The 23,173-nt window shown below is 39.6% G+C and overlaps 1 protein-coding gene across 1 annotated transcript in view; it reads left to right on the forward strand.

The window, feature by feature from the left end:
• Positions 1 to 23,173, forward strand: part of CUNH1orf87 (chromosome unknown C1orf87 homolog) — a 76,158-nt gene that overhangs the window by 28,297 nt on the left and 24,688 nt on the right. Inside the window, exons 3-7 of the mRNA XM_032416646.1 lie at positions 3,368 to 3,508; positions 4,082 to 4,345; positions 6,727 to 6,848; positions 10,510 to 10,672; positions 17,171 to 17,268. Of these exons, the coding sequence (XP_032272537.1) occupies positions 3,368 to 3,508; positions 4,082 to 4,345; positions 6,727 to 6,848; positions 10,510 to 10,672; positions 17,171 to 17,268 (788 nt within the window). The remainder of the gene's footprint in view (positions 1 to 3,367; positions 3,509 to 4,081; positions 4,346 to 6,726; positions 6,849 to 10,509; positions 10,673 to 17,170; positions 17,269 to 23,173) is intronic.

The raw sequence follows: 23,173 nt of genomic DNA on the forward strand, positions 1-23,173 counted from the left end.
TTTAACAGCTTTCTAGAACACTTCAACAACTTGGTCTAAAATGTTGAAGCAACAGAACTTTTCAAATCTTCATTCGATGCTGTCTCCGCAGATTTTCTCCCAAGCCCTGGCTATGCATTGCACAATATTAAGACAATTTGTTGTGTTCACTTGTCTTGGAGGAAAGTGTCCACGGATTCCACAATATAACCGCTTTAAAATAATTTATAAGCAATCTTTAAAAAAAAAAGACTTGTTTACACTCCTCACAGTTGCAAGTTTCCAACACCCCAAGAAGAATTACCAAATCTGTGTTAGATTTCTGTGCTCCATTTGTAACAATTCCTCTAGGTAAATATCACAAAACTAGTATTACGCCCCAAACTCATTTCAGGCTATTATTGTGTCATCCACAAGCACTATTTTGTGATTCAAAGTAAAGCAAATGACAGAAAACTATAGTACTGGAGATTTTATAGTTACTCTGGCAACTTCTGAAGTCAGAAACACGGTGATTCTTGGTCAACATTTTCCATTTTATCTTCTTTGACACTTTGTGGATACACTTGGTGATTGATGTCAGTGAAGAGAGAAATCTAGAGCCCCGCTTCGGCTGGGCCTGAACAAGTCATCATCATCATTCTGAAACTGTGTTTTTCTATTTGCTCTTCCAATTTGGCACTGTTCTTAAATGCTGGGAGTCAGCAGGACACAAAACCGTTCTGGCCCACACAGCATTCACACTCTATTGGAGGGAGATATACAGCAAATACCAAAGTTCTGGGGTTCACAAAATGTTTAAAATACATTATAATACTCATTGCTCGCAGCAGTCCTGGGAGTAGAATATATATTCCTCTTTCCATAGGGAAGGCCATAAAATTTATTCTGTGATACTTAGGCTGAAAGATCTATGAAGGCATTAATCCTACCTGCCTTGTTCACCTGTATCCCTAGTGCTGAAAACAAAGGCACTCAATAAACTTTGGTGTTTTAAATGAGAAAAGGGACACCTTGACTCCATTGGGATGATGAAGTATTGATAAATGCTCCTTTAGAATACTGCAATATAAAAGTGTGTCAATTCTCAGAGGCAAAAAAAAGTTTACATGTGGCTGAAAATGGAAATGTTTTCTATTATAAATAATTTCCAATGAAACATACTGTTCTAAGAAATACCTGAGATGCCTAGCCAAATATTTTACAGGATGAATCTGCTCTGTGGACTGAATGAATGTGGAATCTCTCTCATCCTGGGGGTAGTGGTACAAAGCAGGGTTCAAGTCTTATCTGCACAATTCACTAGGGGGTAAATTTGGGACAACTCTGACCTAGTCTTAGCTCTACTGAAAACATTTCTGCGGCTCCCACTTCCCTCAGAAGAAAGCACAGAGGCTAATCGGACTTGAGGCAATTCACCCCCTTTCTCCTATCTCCCTCTGCAGCCTTAACTTTTGCCTTTTTCAAAACTTAAACTATGCTCTGGAAGTATTCCTCTCTCTTTTAGGAGCCTGTGTATACCTTTGAGGTTTTCAATATCCAGTTTCCTTTTCCTGGGCCCTTTCTTTTTCTCTTCTCCTCCCTCTCTACTCGTTAGCCTATCCAAATCCAAACCTAACTCATGTTTCAAGCCTAGACTTAAATGTCATTGCCTCCAGACCTGGACCACCAAGTCCAGGTCAGGTGGACCTGTGGACAGTTCTGACAGTGACCCTCACTGCTCCATACGGTGCTGTCACGAGTCCTTGCTGTCCCCTCACCATCTGTGAGCTCTGTGAGAGCAGGAACCAAATCTGTTTTGTTCACTGTAGGGCCTATCCCCCTGCCTGGCCCAGGTTAGGCAAGCCATAAATATTTCTTAACTAATATTTAATAAACTTACTTAACTTCTGAAAGGCTTGTTGTAAAGATTAAATGGATTAAAGATTAAATGGAATGATATAAACAAAGCATCCATATGGTGCCTGTACAGAGTCTGTGCCCAATAAATACCTTGTTATTTTTATGCCTATTCTAGAACTCTCTGCCACTCCCGCTCGCTCCTCCCACTCTAGAGAGCCTCTTGATTTTTCCGTAAAATGCTTCATGACTATAAAGCACCTGTAGGTTGCAGTCCATACTGACAGGTTATTTAAAGTGCCTATCAATTGAGTACAGACATTCAGTTTTCAGTGAATCATTCTGATAACTGTCTCCTTTCAATTGTCTGATATTAAAAATAACCATGTGTCTCCATTTGTACCCAAAATGTTATTTTTTTAATCTGGTATGACAAGGTAACAGAGTGACAACTGCTTTTGAAAGAATAGTTTCTTAACATTTCCCACGGAAAGGGGGCATGAGACAGCACAGGATCACACGGGGAAGCGCCACGCTCTGTCAGGGGGCAGAAGTGAGGGGGAAGCACAGGCTACAGCTCTTACTGAGGTTTCTAGGGGAAAGGCAAGGCAGGGTAGGGTAAACAGCTTAGGACTGGCTAGTCTGAAAAGTTCCAGCAGGCTTTGAGCCTAGGGGCTGTCCCCAGCTGTCTAATATCTGGACTGGGTTGATTTTGGGCAGGGGAAATATTTGCTTGGAGAGAAATTAATTAACCCTGGGAAGGGCAATCTCTTCCAGACAGCAAGGCTGCCCAAGATGTCAAAACATCATAAAATCTAGAAAATTAAAAAAAAAAACATAATTAATATACCATACTCCATACTCCATTGCAAGAGGGAATGGTATTTTATCACTGACCTTTGTTCCATCATTTATTCTATTGTAACCTTTAATAATACTGCTCTTAGGATATAACATGCTGGGCTTTTTAATCTCTTCTATTCCATTCTTGACAAAACTTACAATTGCCTTTGCTGCCAATATACTGAGGAAGTATAATAAATACTTCCTCAATCTGCTAATTAAAACAGCCTAAGGGGGTGCCCGGCTGGCTCAATCAGTAGAACAGGTGACCCTCAGTCTCAGAGTTGGAAGATCAAGCCCCACTTTGGGCATGGAGCCTACTTAAAAAATAAGTAAATAAAAATAAAACAGCTTAAGGATACCCTTATCTCTAATAAGAACTTTACTTTTGCATATGAATACCTTACATTCTACCTCTTTTTCCTTTGTCTGCCACAGACACCTTCTTTCTTGCACAAGTGAAACAGCATTGTTTTATTGTTAATGTATTTGTCAGACATGTTAATTGCATAATGCTGAGATTGATGTTGAGGCAAGCTTTCTTCTTTGGGGACTGAATGATTCAATGACTATATGGGCTGAAGTCATTTGGAACTGGGAATGTGTTTTAAGAGATTGGTTCCTCACTCATATTCTCCCTTCTTTCCTCTTTCTCTTTTCCTCTCCCCTTCTGATCCTTACTAACATTTGTCTTTGTTTCTTTAAGATTCCCAGCCAGGCAAATGCCCACTGCAGCTCGGTACCAACTGGAGACCAGTCCCTGTCCTATATCCATGGCCTCCCCAGAAGAAACATTAGAGACCGGTCCTTGGAACAGATGGCAAGGGACAGCTCTGACCAACCTGAGGTACCTATACTAAGACTGGACTTGTTTTCTATTGTGGATGAAGGGTATTATTTGATGCCTGTAAATTTTAATGTGGAGCAGATAATGAGACAGTCTGAGGATGGACTGGGGGACATCAGAAGCCATATGTCCAATCAGCTTCCAAGAACTCCCTGGTGAGCTCACAGGCAAACCTCAAATGCCTCACCTGAACTTCTCATCTTTCTCCTACCTTCTTCCTCCCAGATCCAATAGGTCTCTAAGACTTGGCATTCTAAATTCCCTTATATTTAAAAAAATATTTTACAGAAGACCTGTGATATAACCTAAGGAGGCTTCTAACAGAGTATGCACTTTAAAATGATTTGCTTCTTTTCTCCTCCTGAAGGCAAAGGTCCCGAGGCATTGCAAACTAATGAATACACCCAGATCGAATTCCTGCTTCCAGTATTACCAACTTGTCCTATTCTAGGCCAGGCCTGAAAGTGGATGCTCTGATACCAGGCCCACTAGGTTTCTGCTTCCTTGCATTGGCCTTCAGCCTTTTTATTTTAGAGCCCTGTTAATTTATTGTTGCTATTGCTCTTGTGTCAGGATTTTGGCCAGAGGCCAAGTGGAACAACAAGAGAAGATGCTTTTCTTCTTGCCCTGGTCAGAAGAGAACTCAGATCACGCCCTTTGAGTTCTGGCTTACTAGAAAAATTTCAGAAAGAGCTGAAGACCCTGGATCCTATCTCTTCAGGATTTCTTCTCCAATCTCAACTGAGCCGCCTTTTCTTGAGGCATGAAGTCCCTCTACAGTTACCAACAGTCAAGATCCTTTGCCAGAGATTTTCTAGGAGGGACTCTCCAGAAATGGTACAGCCATGTTGCTATTTTAAGTGTGGGTTCCTTTTGTTTTTTTTTTTTGTACCCACCAGAGTAATAGAATTAAAAGGTTAGTTTCTTTCTTAAAAATAACCTTTACTATTGAACCTTAAGACACAAAGCTTATTTTTATTCATATGTGGAAATTTCTAGTCAGAATAGACGAGAATAGAAAATAGTTTAAGGTCTCTTAGGGCTACTTGATTTCTTTTTCAAAGACTTTCCTGTCCTGGCTTTCACTGGCTGCTCCTAGCACTATTGGGGTGATTACAGATTTAGGATAATGGGCTCTCTTGAATCTCATTGACAAGTTGGTCAGTCTGTAAGTTTTGAGATAAGAATGGTGAATTTGACTAGGATGTATCAGGACAGTTCCTAGAGAATTAGAGGTGGGGGGTATCTTTGAAATATAATATGACCACCATTTTACTAATTAGGAAACCGAGACCCATAGTGGGGTAAGGAAATCGTGCAGTGCACCCAGAGAATTAATGGCAGACCCAGGGCAGAGATAAAGGCTCCCCACTGACAACTCCAGGGTTCTTGCTCTGAGCACTGCACTTTCCAAGCTTACATTTGTGGGTGGATACAAAGCACAGTCCAAGTGCAAGCAAATTCTAGAGGAATATATTCTACAATAGGAAAAAGTAATAGCAGTGGGTAAATCATGAGTGAGCATGTGCTGATAGAAAACCAGGCCAGGGCGCCCGGGTGGCTCAGATGTTTAAGCGTCTGCCTTTGGCTCAGGTCTGGTCCTGGGGTCCTGGGATCAAGTCCCGCATCGGGCTCTCTGCTCAGCAGGGAGCCTGCTTCTCCCTCTGTTTCTGCCTCTCTCTCGCTCTGTCTCTCATGAATAAATAAAATCTTTTTTTAAAGATTTTATTTATTTATTTGACAGAGAGAGACACAGCCAGAGAGGGAACACAAGCAGGGGAGTGGGAGAGGGAGAAGCAGGCTCCCCACTGAACAGGGAGCCCGATGCGGAGCTTGATCCCAGGACCCTGGCACCACGACCCAAGCTGAAGGCAGCCACTTAACTGACTGAGCCACCCAGGCGCCCCAAATAAATAAAATCTTAAAAAAAAAAAAAAAAGAAAGAAAAGCAGGCCAAAACCAACCTCATAGAAGTAATATGAGAATTTAGCAATATAATAGATGCAAATTACCTGGTCATGAGCTTAGCATTTAGTAGGTATTCAAATAAATGTTAGTTTTTTCTCATGCCCATCTCTAATCCACTATAATTAGTTGTATATTGATGGTAGGTATTTAGTGATACAATGTCAGTACAACCACTGTGAATCTTCAGTTCCATCAAATTCTCTGGCCTGAGACCAAGTTTATATCAGAAACTTACATAGCTTCACTCCCCAAATGTTACCTCCTCCAGCACCCTGGAGTTGCCTGTCCACCAGAGTCCCTAGAATGTCATCCAGACCAGCAACGGAAATGGACAACATTCCCTCAGTCCTTTCCTGGGAGGGGGGGAAAGTGTGTGTGGGGGATGGGGTCCTCGAGGTTCTTCATTTAGCTTAATAAAGCTTTGTCCTCAAATAATTTGAATATATCTGCTGGATATATCTAAATATAAGCCTATATTTTATATAAGTATATAAGAGATGTGAGAGAGAGAGAGAAGCTAGAGGCTAGTTTAGGCTGTAGTAACAAATAGCCCCAAAGTGGCAGTGGCCCAAAACAACAGAAGTTTCTTTCTCACTTACATTTCCATAATAAGTCAGTCACAGTACTGTCATTTATCTTAGCTCCAAAATCCAGGCTGATGAAGCAGTGACTCTGGTGTATTTTTGGATGTGCTGGCAGAGGGGGAAAAAAGAAAGCTCTGGAGCATCTCGTGTGAGCAGTTTAATCCTCAACGAGAAGGAACACATGTCACTTCTGCTCACAACTCATTGTCCAGAAATGTTCCCATAGCCCTACCCAACCACAGGGCAATCAGGAAGGGAGAATAATAGGAATATTTGGTAAAGAGCACTAATAATTATTATACTCTATTTTTAAAACCAGTTAAAAAACTTTCAATGAAAGGTTTTTTTAAATATTTTATTTATTTATTTGAGACAGAGAGTACAAGTGGGAGGCGCAGAGGGAGAAGGAGAGAGAATCTGAAGCAGACTCTGTGCTGAGCTCAGAGCCCAATGCAGAGCTCGATCTCATGACCGTGAGATCAGGACCTGAGCTGAAACCAAGAGTTGGATGCTTAACCAACTGAGCCACCCAGGCACCCCTTAATAAAAGTTTTTTATTAAAACATTTCCAAAAACTCTGTCTCAACAGGCATTTCACTTATGGGCTTTTCTTTCTCTTACATGTACACTAAATGAGGATGTTCTGTTTTCCTATTGGATTTTCAGGTGAATTATGGAAAGCTCCTCTGGTTTTTAAGAGCTGCAGCTTTAGATGATCCACAGCAAAGCAAAGAAGCTGTGGGCAGCAACCCCAGGAAATCTCAGGGTTGTCATCATCATGGCCAAAGGTACTTTCTTTCTTTCCTTGGGCATAGTGTTCCTAGACTTCTAGACCTGGACGTGATTTTGGAGGCCATTCACCCGAAAAGCTCACCCAGTGTAGAATCACTGTGCCCTTCACCTCATGCTTATCATTTCCTCTCTCTCTCTTTCTCTCATAGACAGGCCAGCACAGAAAGTTATTTGCACCAATTGCATAGGTTTCTTGAGATCAAGCATGTGTCTTTTTTATGAGGTTGCCACGTGACAATGAAAACCCTCATTATAGAATAAGAAATGATCATATACTGATGCAGAGCTCCAGTCTATAAAGTGTGATTCCAGAAATATGTTTGGTCAATGAACTTCTGGCTTACAGGCACTAACAAAGAAGGGTTTCAGGTACCAGAATCAATAATGTAATCTCAAGGGAAATAAATGACACAAAGTAAAAATAGGATGTGAGGAATATCTTTAGAGAGGAGGCACAGTAGAGCATGATAGTCCCCGGGTTCTCCAAGAAAGTTGACAAAGTGCAGTGGTTAGGAGCATAGCCTCCATTACCAGAAGCCTAGGCTCAGTTCCTGTTTCTGCCATTTAATGGCTGTGTAACCTTGAGCTAGTCACTTACCCTCTCTGTGCTTCCATTGTGAAATGGGAGCCATAAGAGATTTCCCTTCACTTCATAGATTTGGAGAGTAACTTAATCAACACAAAGTTCTTAAAAACAGTATCTGATACATAGGAAATGCTATATAAGAATTTTTTTTTATTATTATTTTTAAACTATCCTACCAGAAGACACTCTTTTCAGTTACAAATAATGGGACACAGTGGTTAAGAGCCACGGTATTGGAATCCATCACTTCACTCTAGGAAAATAGTTTCCTACAAAAATGGCCCTGGGCCAAGTGTTGGACTTGCTTCCTTTCTACAGTGTGCCCTTTTCATGCCTTTTTATATTCATTGAATACCAGCTGCTTGCCAGGGACACCTTGCCGGGCATAGTGAATTCAGAGGTTGGCAAGGCCCAGTCTTTCCCTCAAGGCTCAAAGGGCAAAGAAAGACACTGCCAGGTGGGTACACCAGTCAAATATCTGGGAGCAACTGTCCTATGGAGGGCCGTAAAGCCCCAGAAATATTTAATAATCAGCAACCACACTTCATAACACACAGACAATGAGCTCTGGGCCCTGTGAGGTGCCATTGGCAGATACGGGTCTTAATGAGTCCTGGACAGGAAGGCGTTCCTGAGCCCTAGACTATGTTCTATCTCTCAGTCTCTCTGTGGTATGGCCCCACAGTCCTTTCCCTGCCTGATGGCCACTGTATTTGTAATTACTAACTTGACATTTGAGGTTAGTAATAGTGTCTGCCCTGGCCAGCTTGGTGTCCAGCATCGTTCCCGGCACATGGGAGATGCTCAATGAATATTTTTTTAATGTAATTGGCACCTCCAATTATCCACTTGCAGAGACATCTGGATACCTACTCTATAAAAATGGTGCACAAAGAGATCACTTTGAACTCATCGGAGAAGGTGCTGCTTGATACAAACCAGACAGTGTGTTTGTGGAAGTGCGGAACTGATGGCCTATAATGAACCCAGGCTCTTTGTTAATTAATGTGCTGCTCAGGAAAAGGCCCTCCCGTGTTCTGTCAGGTAGAGCCTTTAATGGGGCAGCTCTGTGATGTTTAAAAAGCCTCCACCATCACCTGTGGCAACAGCTCTCCTTACCTAAGTTGGACCAGATGAAACCACCTCCCACAGCAGGTTTCCTAAGAAACCCCACCAGCTGAAGCAAATGGGTTCCATACAACTCCTGCCCATTTCATACTTGCATTTCGGATACAGGGGCCAAAGCCTCATGAATTCCTACCCCCAGGAACTGGCATTGCAAGAAAAGGAAAGAGGAAGGAAAACTTGTGATTCAGATCTGGGACAGACACATCTGATTGGCAAGGTCTGGGTCATGGGCTCTCTCAGCAAAGAGAGTCTTGTAAAGCACATAGCTGGCATTTTCCTCCGCTAGACTGAGAGGCAGACTCCTGAGCTGGAGAACATTCTGAACTGGGAAGGAGGGTGCAGAAACTACATGACCCAAACAAAGACAAACAGCCACTCCTTCTTTCCTGTACCAAGCTTTCAGAAAATATGAGCTGTTAGGCCAAAACTCAAGTAAGAGTCACAGAGCAAAAAAGAAGACACAGGGGCACCTGGGTGGCTCAGTTGGTTATGCGACCACCTCTTGATTTCAGCTCAGGTCATGATCTCCGGGTCATGAGATCAAGCCCCACATCAGGCTTTGCGCTCAGCAGGGAGTCTGCTTGAGATTCCCTCCCTCCCCCTCTGCCTCCCCTTCTGCTTCTCACCCCACTCATGTGTGCTCCCTCTCTCTCTCCCTAATACAAATAAATAAAATCCTTTAAGATAAAAAGAAGATACAATATGACCTCTAGTAAAAGTTAAATACATATAAAAATAATTAATTCCAAGTACTGTACAAGATCCCCAGGAAATAGTAAGAAACAAAACAGACTTGAGCCACGTCTGATGGAGCAGTCTAGTAGGGAAGTCAGACATGAAACAACAGCTAAAGAAATAAAGATGTGATTGCAACCTAAGGGAGACTTATTTAGGAAAAGAAAAAGGAATTATGAAAGAGCTGATCAAGCATGGGGTGCTGGAGCATCACTGAGGGCCAATTAGGAGCACCACTTCCCAGATCATCTTTCAGTGACATCCTTTTTGTAGTTTGAAGTCGGCCATGGTGGGAGTACTTAAACCGTGAAAATTAGTAATGCAACAAATCAGGGCATTATCTTGGAGAGCGGGTTGTTAAGTTTACTGACACACCACTGAAAGGAAGCTGATCTACAGGAGTGGAGGCTGGGAGATGTCAGAGACTGTCCCTGTTGGGAAGTGGCATTTTACATTGAGACAGTGGAAATTAGGAAAAGCTTCACTGCCAAGAAGATAGTTCAGCTGGATCTGGAATGACACATCATTTGAATGCTAAATGAGTAAACATCTCAAACTAGTTTCATAAAATAAATGACTATAACACTTTATCACCCTTGGGTTTTCACCCAAGGTCAGTGAGATAAACCATCGTAATAATTACAAACATTTGCAAGATCATTATTCCCAAAACTTTTCTCAGTTTTCTAGATAAAAATTGCAGAGTCAAGGATAACACGGGAAGTTCACTTGATTCAAGATTTCCTTCTACAGAGGTTCCATGGTTATAGGGGATCTGGCAGGATCCACTTTGCTTTGCCTGTGGCAAGGGGCAGTTTGGAAGTTTGATTTGCCATCAATAATTATCTGGGCTTAAGAGAAGTAAGATCAAGTAGCTAAAGTAAACTACTGTGGTCACTTGTAATTGTTCCTCTCAACCTGGAAAGAAGAGTGAGAGTGGATTACAAATTTTGGTTTCTGTTCTAGCCGAATTGGTTGTTGCCTCCTGGAGAAGACTCTAGTGGTCAGTAGAATGGAACAGATTGGAGATAATCTAGGAAATCTCTATGCGCAGACCCCATGACCAGGTTCCTGAGACTTAGGAGACCTTACTGGGTGGGTTCTCTGGGTTCACGGTGTCTGTCAGGGCTGAGAGATGTGGTATGAAAACATGCAGCGGCTTTGGGTGGATCATGTTTTCACAGGCTTTCCCCTGCCCCTCCATGCAGTACAGCTCCTCGAGATGCCAGCCCTCGGTCAGAAGTGGGCAAGAACCTATTGGAGATCCTGATGGCACTAAGGACAACCCATGGAAAACTCGACCTAGAGGGCCTCAGTCTGAGTTTCCGGAAAGAAGACCACTCTTTCTCCGGTTCCCTGCCCCCACCCAAGGTAACGAAAATTAGAGTTCCGATGTGTTTGTCTCCAAAGCCTACCTCAAGGTCTAACAGAAAGCTCAGTTATGATCTGTGTTCTGCCTGTGGATAACATTATACAATTGTTTGTCTTCTGTGCCTGAGATGAGAAAAACAAAAGGAAAAAAGAATTGTAGAATATGCAGAATTGGTCCAGGAATTACTTATGCTGGGATATGTTCTACGTTAATAATAGAGAATAGGATAACACCCAAATAATATTTCATAATGGAAAACAAATATTTTTTCCAAGGCCAAATGTTCATTTCTCACACCCTCTACCAGCTTAGTGACATTAGCATGTGGTATCCCATTCCTTAGAACACCCAATTTTTAGGAACTAATGTGATTTATTGCTGATAGAGATTAGCATGCTGTTTTAGAGCATTAACAGTGCAGACGTGTTTTATGGAAGAGGATCCAGAACCATATAAACTCAAGTGTTGTCTTTAGCCAAACAAACCCTAGTCATGAGGCTACCTTGTATACAGGTGAAATAATAATTACGACTATTACTACAATTTCATCAACAACTTGTCACCACCAGACTTTATTGAGTTCTTACTAAGTGCCAAGCACTGCACTAAATGCTTTATTTACATTCTCTCATTTAACATTTACAGATAACTACAAAATCCAGATAGATGTTATAATACCCATTTAATGAAAAAGACTGAGTCTCAGAGAGGCCAGTTGAATCACCCAAGGGCCACAGCTAGCAAGCAGCAGAGCCAGGGTTCAAAGTACAGTAGAGTACTGGATATTGAGAGCCAGAATTGGAACTCTATTCAGCAAAAGATATCTGGAATTATCCATTGAGTCCAGGATATAAGACTTAGAATTCCAGAGGAGTAGAAGGGATTTATAATTGCAGGGGAAAAAAAAGAAAGAAAGTGCTATAGAAAAGATTGGAAAATGCCTCTCATCTAGGTCAACAGGGGTTAGAATTGAGAGAATTAAGAGGAGCATATGATATTCTACTAAGAAAGCAAGGACAGAGGATGCTGGAAGTGGATTCTTATTCCAGGACAGAAGCAGCTTTCTCTGTGCTTTCATTTACACAGTCAGCTAACCATGCAAGGGCAAAGGTCATGATGGTATGTACATGTGTGTGTATGTATGTGAATATTACACATGCAAGTATGTTTCACTGGAAAGAGAGAGAGAGCAAACTGCGGGAGATTCCACACAACATAAATGGCTTTTATTGTGTACATAATATCAGTGGAAATAGAATAAGAAGCAGCAATTCTTTGTTAGATTGGAAATTACATGACACCATCAATGAAGCTTGAATGTTCTCAGGTGATACTAGTAGAATAAAACATAAATAACTTATGAATCAAAATAAATTTGCTTAAACTCTTTGAGTCTTCAGATTTTTCAGCTGGAAAAAAAAAAAAAAAAAACTGGGTTTCAAATATCTATCTCCTGCATCTATTGTGAGGATTAAACAAAATAAGTATGTGAAGGCACTTACCACGCTAATATATGAGGCACTCAGTAAACACTAGTTTCTTTTTCTTCTAATAAAAAAAAAAAATCAGTATTTGGTTAAATCATTACTCAAAACAGCCCAAGGAAGGAGGATATTTCCAGGGTCAAGTGATGGCCACATTGAGCACTGGCTATCAGAGCTGGCCCTGAAAGCTTAAATTTGTGGTTCATATCCAAGGAAATGGGGCACATTTTCCTTGAAGCTGGTCTGTCTCTCTTGAGCCATCTGGCATCTCTTAAGACATCTGGAACTCACTCAAAGTATATTGCAGTCTGGGAGGCATGTAAAATAGAATTCTGTTTCCCCAGAACGTGAGACAAATTGAGGCCCAAGGGACATTGGATACAAAAAGCAGCAGCAGCTGCGCCCCCACATTCATGTTCCTAGACATAGGACTTCAGGGTAGACAGGGAAAGGCTATGAGTTGGAAGGGCTTCTCTTTTTGAATAGCAATTCTTAATCTCCTTGGAGTGTAGGGGAAAGAATCACAGACCTCCTTAAGTTTCTCATGAAATCTATGCACCCTGTTGTGCCCCTGTGTGTGTTTTTTTTTTGGGGGGGTGCCATCCTCACAGCCATTTCAGAGGGCTCACAGATCATCTGTAGCTTCTCAGATAAATAAATGCAGTCTTGAAGGATAATCTGTGGGGTCTTGCCACTTAAATGAGTGAAATTTTGCCATTCTCAAAGAATAGTCTAAAAACATGTCAAATATCTACCATCCCCATTCTGTGGACTCAGTCCTCCTGTTCCTCTAGCCCGTCTTTGATGCACTGATGGATTCTGGCAGGATTGCTGAGGCAACGTAGATCCACATCCAGCGTTCTGAGCACTATGATAAGCCACTAAGGACAAGAGACTATTATGATTTCAGTTCCTGAGTTCTCCAGGAGCTCAGGGGAAAGATGACATTTTAAACATGTCACAGTTCTGTATGACAAATGCAGTGATGGCAGTAACTTGGAACACAGAGAAAGCACAACAAGCTAGCCTGGCTCAAAACCCCTCCAAAAAGATGATGCAAATACTAAATCTTAGAGGACAGGTGAATTTGGCAAAGAATTAGGAGGAGGGGCAAAGGAAGGGATGGGAAAGGTATTCTAGGTAAAAAGAACAATGTGAAACAGGACTGAAATGAGAGAGAGCATGGCTAATTCAGGGAACTGGAAGTCATTCATATAGACAGAATATAGTGGGTGTGTGGTGGCTGGGGATGGTGGGAGATGCTGCCCAAGTTGATGTTAGAATGGAAAATAGGAGCCAGTTTATGAAGGGTCTTTCTAAGGAGCTGAACTTTACCCTGAAGGCCCAAAGGGATCATCAAAAGATATTAAACAGTGAATGATATGATCAAATTCGAAATTTGAAAAAAGCAGTCTAATGGAATATGAAGAATTAGAGGTAAAGAGACCCTTTAGAAGGCTATTCCAATAATCAAGCAAGAAATTAGGAGGCTTTAAACCAGGCCAGTTAACAGGAGAGATAGAGATATTAAGGAGGTAGGAAAGTAGGTCTTGGTGACTAACTAGATATGGGCCCTGAATTAGGGAGAATCAAAAATGACTCCCAAGGTTCTGGCCTTGGCAACTTGGTGAGTGGTGGTACCATTCTCTGTGATAGAAAAGAGACAAGGAGTAGCTTTGGAGGGGTGGAGGATGGGATGAGGAGCTCAGTTTTCAATACATTGTTCTGGGTTGAGAGATTAAAGCTAAATAATGATTTAAAGGTCTTCGATATACAGTTGAAGCCACGGGAGTAGTTAGGGTTACCCAAGGACACAATGGAAAGTGAGAAGGGAAAGTAGAGGAGGACACTGTAGAAGAAGAGAAGCCAACAAAAGAGACTAAAAATAATCTCAAGAGGCATGGGAGTGGTCAAGAAAGCCAAAAAAGAGATTTATAGAAGGATGGCATGATCAGTCATGTTACATGCTGTGAAGAGACCAATAATTGGGACTGAAAAGTACTCATGCAATTTCAAACCATGGAAGTTACCAGTGACTTGGCAAATACAGTTTAAGTACAGTGATGGGGTAAAATGCAAATGGAGCCTTAAGTGGGAAGAGAGGAAGTTGAGAGAGCATCTGTGCGCCACTCTTTCAAGGAGCATTTTGGGGAAATGAATATTTATTTCACATGTCATTTTCTAAATAACATAGACATTTTATTTACATTTGATTAAAAAACATTTCCTTACTAAACAGAAGAAACTACACATAATGAAATGTTTTCTTTTTGAACAAGGGTCATCATTATGAATATTCAAGCTTTAAACAATTTTAGTAATAATCCTGAATAACACTAAGTTGCCAGAATTTTCTGGTAGATGTTTTTTTGCTCCTTTATAACTGTCAGCTCTTAGCAGCCATCAATCAATCTGCTTCTAGGAACCCTGATGTACTATTTCTAATCTGCTATTCATTTTAGCCTAGAGCAAAACTCAGTGTTGCCAGAAGTAAATGAACTGTTTTTAGAATAACCTCTTACACTGATGTTTAAAAATATATTAATATGCTGTAATCATGAAGATAATTCAATTCTTATTTAAGGAGTAAAATGGCATAATGTGACTAATTTCTACCTCTCTAAATTTATTTTTGCCAATCTCTGCCCATACACACTCTACTCTTTATTGTCTTCAACTCTTTCATTCACTTCCTTGTTCATCTACGTATTTATTTGTTCAATAATTATTGATACTTTATTTTTCAACACGGTGCTAAACAAATTGAAAAATGAATGAAACACAGCTGAAGCCCTCAGTAATCCCATGTCTTGTAGAGAAGCTCTAGTGACCAGATCATTACTGCCCAGCCTGGGAAAGGGTATAAAACTATAGTAGAGTGGATAATGTCAAAATATATGCAGTTTCTAAAAAGCACCATACTCTTTCTCATCCATTAATCACACATGATTTTCTTCTGCTTGGAATTTTCCCTGACCCCTTACTCTTCTGGTAAACTCTTACTCAGTTTTTTATGTTCCAAATTGATGATCTTTTTTCCTCTGTTAAGCATCCCTGACAGGACTCGTCTATACCTAGGAAGTAACACGTACAAGTTTTGAACCTAGATTTGTTGTTTGTTTCCTTACATAAAGATAAACAAAGATTAGTTTTTTGTCACTGTTTTAAAATTTAGGTTTTATATATTATTCAGCTATGTTCAGACCAACAGATCAGGAGATGATTGCCACTGAAGAGATAGCTTGTTAAACACAGTTTCCAAGGCAAGGGAGCATGGCACACCCACACAGACTCTTCCAGAAGCAGCAGGGCTAGTTAGGAGGTAGAGGGGATGAGGGGAAAATGTGGGCCGGAGCCCTTATGGTGGAATGGACAAGGCAGGGTAAGCAGGTTTAGGATTGGTTAGTTTGGATAATTTCATTGAGCTTTGGGGCATAGGGGCTATCCCTAGGTGCCTAGTGCTTGACCCTGGGGCAATAAGAGAAGGGAAATAGTGGCCCCAGGGTGAGAGCCCTCCCCCGCCATAAAGAAGAGGTTGGTTTGCATATGAAAGAAAAACACACTTTAAAGCCAGTCCTTTACCCTCTCTAGGAATTGGCTAGCCCTGGGAGGGGCAATCACTCCAGGGTCAGCACAGCCCTGGATGTCAAATCATCAGTGTAAAAAAACATGCATAATACAGTCACTATACTGAACTTCCTCTCAAAGTAATAATAGTAGCTACTGTTCAGTCCAAACACAAATTAGACATCTTTTTCTTTACCCTTTCCTTCCTTCCTTCCTCCCTCCCTTTCCTTCCTCCCTCCCTTCCTTTCTTCTTTCCTTCCTTCCACACCTTCTTCCCTTCTTTCTCCTTTTCTTGTTTTCTCTCTCCCCTTCTCTCCTTTCCTATCATCTCCTCTCATCCCTCTTTCCTCTCTCTCCTTTCTTCATCTCTTCATTTCAACAAATATTAATCAAATGTGTACTAAAAGCGAGGCATTATTCTAACTGCTTATTTTCTCATGTAACCCTCACAGAACCCTAGGAATTAGAAAATACTAGTCTTATTTAGTAGATGAAACACTGGGCACAGAAAGGTCACACAGATCACAGACAATAGATCTAGTGTCCAAAATAAGTCCTGTTTCATTCCAAAGTCTATGTTTAAACATTATGCTAGGGGTACCTGGGTGGCTCAGTTGGTTAAGTGTCCAACTCTTGATTTTGGCTCAGGTCATGGTCTCAGGGTTATGAGATCAAGCCCCACATGAGGCTCCACGTGGAGCCTGCTTAAGATTCCCTCTCTCCCTCCCCCTCTCCCCCACTTCCTCTGCCCCTCCAACCCCCACGTGTCCATGCTCTCCCTCTCTGTCTCTAAATATATATATATATATATATACATATATACATGTATATATATATGCTAAACACATAAAACATGCTATCATACCCCTAAAAGTCTGACATGTTTGAATCTAAGTGTCACCCACCCACCAACCTGAGAACTGAACTGATTTGTCAGCTAGACTCAGAAAATATTAAATATCTGGGAAACTACAATGACACTTTATTCATTGATCCAACAAAAATTTATTGGACATCTGGTTTCTAGACTAAGTTCCATCATTTATGAACTGTGTAACATCAAGGAAGTGACTTAATCTAAGTCTTGGTTTTGTCCTATATGAAATGCAGATAGCAATATTGGCCATGCTAATACATCAAGCTTGTTTTATAAATCAAAGAAAATACACAAAAATATTTTGCAATTTACCTGTATAATAAGTATATATAACTTCTAGGCCTTGACCACCCATTCCATTGCTGGCAAAAATTTAAGATCAACATTTCAAAGTTCATTGGCTTCGAGCAATGAAATATACCTCTGCATCAATCAAATAAAAATTTGTTATTTTTATTTCAATTTTTTACATTTTAGTTCCAGTATAGTTAACATACAGTGTTATGTTAGCTAAAATTCAAATCTTAACTTCATTATAATGAAACTCCAAATCCTTTCTTACTTTGCAGGTCAGGGCTATATGTGGAAAGCATGGATTATATCTAACTTTGAGTCTTCTGGAAACATTGCTAAACCATCAAGATTTGGGTTACCATGGTGAAATAAAGTAAGTTGATTTTTTATTCACATAGTCCTCTATTAGGATACCAAACACTGAGATCTGTCTTTAGAAGTTTTATGTGTGAAACAATCAATTTATTTTTTAATTTTTTTTATTATGTTATGTTAATCACCATACATTACATCATTAGTTTTTGATGTAGTGTTCCATGATTCATTGTTTGCGTATAACACCCAGTGCTCCATTCAGTACGTGCCCTCTTTAATACCCATCACTAGGCTAACCCATCTCCCCACCCCCCTCCCCTCTAGAACCCTCAGTTTGTTTCTCAGAGTCCATAGTCTCTCATGGTTTGTCTCCCCCTCCGATTTCCCCCCCTTCATTTTTCCCTTCCCGCTATCTTCTTCTTTTTTTTTTTTTTAACATAAATGTATTATTTGTTTCAGAGGTACAGGTCTGTGATTCAACAGTCTTACACAATTCACAGCACTCACCATAGCACATACCCTCCCCAATGTCTATCACCCAGCCACCCCATCCCTCCCAGCCCCCAATTTCTTTTTTTTTAAAGATTTATTTATTTGAGAGAGAGCACATACATGAGTGGGGGAGGGGCAGAGGGAGAGGAAGAGAGAGAATCTCAAGCTGACTTCCCACTGAGCATGGAGCCTGATGCAGGGCTTGATCTCATGACCCTGAGATCATGACCTGAGCTGAAATCAAGAGTCAGACGCTCAACTGACTGAGCCACCCAGGCACTGCTGAAGTAATCAATTTCATTACTAAAGATACTTAAGGAATGTTTGCTTATATTAAGGACAGAGTTTTCTTGGTCATTGAAAGACAAAGCAGGAAACTTCAAATTCCAACCATTATAGACTATCAAGAGTCAAACAACTAAACAACAGGACAGAATATATGAAACAATGGTTTTCAGACATTTGACACCAGGCAGCACAGAACAGTGATTCCTAAAGAAAGAAAAATAAATGAGGTAAGCTAAGCTTACTGAACAAGAAGAGGAAATCCAGAGCCCTGAATTCTTCTTCAGTTAAAGAGATGGCATTTGGAGGTCAAGGCAAAGGAGGCTAGAAGGCACAGTACAGAGTAGTGGAGAAGAGAGATCCCCAGAGAGTCCCCTCTGGAGATTTCTAAAGAGTTGCTCTTGAGTACTGGCTAATGTATCCATTTGAGGAAATTACCCAAGGCAGGGGAGGGGGAGAACAAAAGAAAGAGACAGAAAAACTTTTAGGTCTTGCACAAGGGTTGGGAATAGTTCAGATCAACTTAAAATAGACTTAAAAATGTAAGCTGTTATATGTAAGCCTCATGGTAACCACAAATACACAAAAGATAGTGAGAAAGAAATCTACACATATCACTAAAGAAAGTCATTAAACCACAAAGGGAAGATAACAAAAGATAAAGAAAGAAACAGAGGAATTACAAAACAACCAGAAGGCAATGAACAAAATGGCAATAAGTACATACCTATCCATAATTATTTTAAATGTAAATGGGCTAAATTCTCCAATCAAAAGATAAAGAGTGAATGAATGGATAAGAGAGAAACAAGATGTATCTATATACTGCCCTTAAGAGACTCAATTCAGATGTAAGGATAACGCGCAGACTGAAAGTGAAGGGATGGAAAAAGATATTCTATGCAAATGGAAACCAAAAGAAAGCTGGGGGAGCTATGATTACATCAGACAAAATAGACTTTAAAACAAAGATAAGATGGAGATGAGAGAATTCATAACCATCGGAGCAGTACCACAAATATTAAAAGTCCTCAGGCCGAGGAAAACGATCATTTTGGATCTACACAAAAAATGAAAATACTGGAAATAGTGAATGTATGGATGAATAAAAGATATATTTCTTATTTAAAAAACTCTTTAAAAGAAAATTTACTGTTTAAAGCAAAAATAAGAATAATGCACTGTGAGGTTCATAACATAAGTGCAACATTTGGCAGTAGCATACACAGCTGCAAGGGGGAAATGAAAATGTACTTGATAAGGTTCTTATACTATAAATTAAGTATAATAATTTTGTTTGAAGGAAGAATATAATGAGTTAAAACGCTAATTTAAAAGATAAAAAGGAAGCATAGCATATTTAAATAATAAAAGATTAAAAAGAGGAAAAGGAAACAAGAAACAAGACAAATAGGAAATAAATATCAAGGTGTTAGATTTAAACCCAACCATATAAAGAATTACATTAAGTATTAATGATCCAAATGCACCAATTAAAAGGCAGTGACTTTCAGATTTCATTAAAAAAGCAAGACTCAACTGTCTAAATGCTGTCTACAATGAACCCATTTAAAATATAAGGACATAAGACATACTAAAAGTAAAAGGATGGAAATGATATACCATGCTAACTCTAATGAAATGAAAGCTGGCTTGGTTACATTAAGGTCAGACAAAGTGGATTACAAAGCAAGGGATGCCAAAAAGTCAATTCACCAAGAGAACATAACAAACCTAAATGTTCATGTCCTTAATAATATAGCTTTAATTTACATGAAGCAAAAACATAAAACTTAAAGGAGAAATAGATAAATTCACAATTACAGTTGGAGAATATAATATCTCTTTCTCAGTAATTGATAGAATAAGGAGATAGAAAAGCAGTAATAATATAAAAAATTGAAAAAATGATCAAATAACTTGATATAAGTAGCAATTACAGAACACTCCATACAATAGCAGAATACAAATTCTTTTTAATCATACATGAACTATTTAAAAGATAAACCATATTCTGAGCCATAAAACAAGTCTCAGTAAGTTTAAAATGATGAAATCATATAAAATATGTTTTCTGACCACAACAGAATTAAATTAGAAATTAAAAGCAAACAAACAAAAATACTGGAAATCTCCAAACATTATGAAACTAAACAACACACTTCTAAATAACCTATGGTAAGACAGAAAAGGGAAATTAGAAAATATTTTGAACTGAATTAAAATGAAAACACAACATACCTGTAATTCTTAGCTGTTCTCTTTTTCTCACCTTTCCTATTCAATCCATCAAAAATTCATTAGTGAATCAACTCTATCTTCAGAATAGAAGACCAGAATCTGGTCACTTCTCACCACCTCTATTGTTACTTAACTACACTTCATTCAAGCTACCATTGTCTTTCTCCTGGATTAGTATAATAGCCTCCTAACTGAACTAGACTTCTCCCTTGCCCCTAGTTTATCCTCAGTACCATAGCTACAGTGATCTATTAAAACCTAGAACAGTTTATGTCATTGTTTTGCTCATGAAACTGTAAGAGAATCTTATTTCACTCAGAGAAGGAAAAAAAAGAAAAAAACATCCAAGTCCTTATAAAGAGTTCTACCTAATCTGCTCCCCCACTACTTCTCTGGCTCCATCTACAACTTCCTTTGCTCATTCTGTTCCAGTTACACTGTGATCCTTGTCTTTCTCACACATACCACACACATATCCACCTTAGCAACTAACCTCTGAATGTTTCCTCTACTTAAAACATTTTTTCCCATGTTAACTCTCTCATCTTCTTTATTTTATTTTTTACTCAAATGTCACCTTGTCCATGAGGCTTACACTAACCACCCTAGTTAAATCTGTAGTCTCTCAGCCCCTCTTCCTCTTAACCTGCTTTCCTTCTGCTTTCTTCTACACACTTACCAACTTCTAATGTATTTTGTGATTTGCTGATGTATGATGTTTATTGTTGTTATTTGTCAATCTCTGATAGACTATAAACTATACTGCCAGGGGGCAGGCCGAGTCTTTGTTTTACTTATTGATGTATCCTGTGTCTAGAGCACTGCCTGGCACATATTAGAATTCAATAAATATTTATGAAATTGAACTGAACTAAGGAAGGGGTAGAGTCTCAAAATACTCTCAGGGATGCATGCAGATTTGCAAATTCTGACTAGTTCCTCTCATGGTCAAATTGAGGAAGGCCATTCCTAAAGACCTCATCAAAATTAGGTTCCTTGTGCTATACTCTCTCTTAGCACTCAGCTATTTTCTTTCCTAAAACTTATCATTGTTTGTAATTATACATTTATTTGTGTGATTTGTTACTTTAATGTCTAGATAGTCATCTCCATGCTGGCAGGGAATATGACTGTTTCCCTCACATTATATCCCCAATATCTTATAGGCCAGTACTTGGCACATGATAGTCACACAGTAAACATTTGATTAATCCAGTTATTAATTTAGTTAACAAATATTTATCGAGCTCCTACTGTATACCAAGCACTACTCTAATCACTGGGGATACAGATATGAATGGAACAGTCTCCTCTCCCATGAAGCTTGTATTCTAATGGGGAAGAGAAACAATAAATAAGCTGGAATATGTGACATATATCACATGACGATAAGAATAATACAGAAAAGCAAAGAATGGTAAAGGTTACAGGCGAACATCGATTGATAAATAAATGATGGAAGGAGGTTGAGCCTAGCCAATGAATTTCTACCAGATCAGCTTCAGGACACAGGAGTTTCCCTTATAAAACCCTGGGGGTGTTTGGGTAAGGGGGAGGGAGGTGGTTAAGCAGCAAAAGCAGAAAAGTGGGCTAAGAGCCAAGTAGAAAACCAATAATCTAAAATTGGGAGTCCCAAAAAGCCACCGATAAAAATGGAGAAAATGCAAGTATCAGAGCTCACATTATACCTGGTATATAGTATACTTGATTAAAAGATGGGGTCTGGAACCAAGATTCCAGGAAACAGATATGAGAATAAGAGTGATTGGGAAGCAAATGAGGTTAGGTTATGTATATCAAAATTCTCAATTTCCCACTGTTTTATGTGCATATCAGAGAAGCACAGTGGTTTCTTTATTCACCTGTCTTTGACCTTTGAATGTTCAAGGACATCAAACCATGAGAACCAGTGAAGAATTGCATTTATAAGTGATAAACCTGTTTCATCCTTAAACAGTCATTGGCTAAAGCTTCTTCTGTTGAATTAAAACCATTCCGTTAAGGGCTTTGTATACAAACCTATATCCTTAAGAGATTAAAGATGCAATTTAGACACACATTTTAGGAGCTGAATGCACGAATCATTATTTTAGTACATATTGTCCATTAATCTGCTGTTCAATTGGGAACCCATTTGGAATGTGGCTGCTTGCTAATTAGCAGGATTCTAGTGCTGAGCTGCTTCCTGATTAAATGTCCTTTAGAATCAATAAAACATCAGGAGGGATTATGGTGATGTAGGATTAGCCCCATCTAACCAAATAAAATGAGTTGTGTTCCCTTCTTAAACTGTCACGTTGCAAGAGCTGATGAGAGGAGCAATTTCATGAACGCTGTTACAAAGTTGTTGTTTTTTGCGTTTTTTTTTTTTTTAACACTGAGATTTTGTTTTTTGTCATTTGCCTACCAATTAGCAGAGACATTAGTGAATGTCTGCTAGGGTAAGGCGATTTTGAGAAAGACTTGATTACGATTTCAAATCTCTACTCTGAATCACCCTTATGTAAAATGAGTTCAGGTTGTGTTGGATGGAAATTATTACCCTCGTTCTTGGCCAGGAACACGTAAGTCAGAATTAGCATTTAATGTTTCTGTGTGACTTTGCAATAAATGGTAATTAACGAGGGCAGAGAGAGAACAGGAGGCAAACTAATACCCTAAAATTGTATTGGCAAAATTAAATGCTTCAAACCCAGTTTAAAACACAGGCATACAAGCCAAATTGTGTTGGGGGAGGGGATAAATAATGAAGCCGCTCTGGAAGCTGCGTAAATAGAATGCAGCAATTGACACAGCCACAAGTAGGACTTATCATACACATCTGGCCCATTATGAAGAGTGCAATTAGGTTGAAAAGGACTAGTTTGATAATCCCAGGAACACCCAGAGGATTTTAGGAGCTAAAGTAAACATGAGGTGTCCGATTCCACAATTACTTGTAAATG

Source organism: Phoca vitulina, unplaced genomic scaffold (genome assembly GCF_004348235.1).
Source record: "Phoca vitulina isolate PV1807 unplaced genomic scaffold, GSC_HSeal_1.0 scaffold2, whole genome shotgun sequence".
Taxonomy (NCBI): Eukaryota; Metazoa; Chordata; class Mammalia; order Carnivora; family Phocidae; genus Phoca; species Phoca vitulina.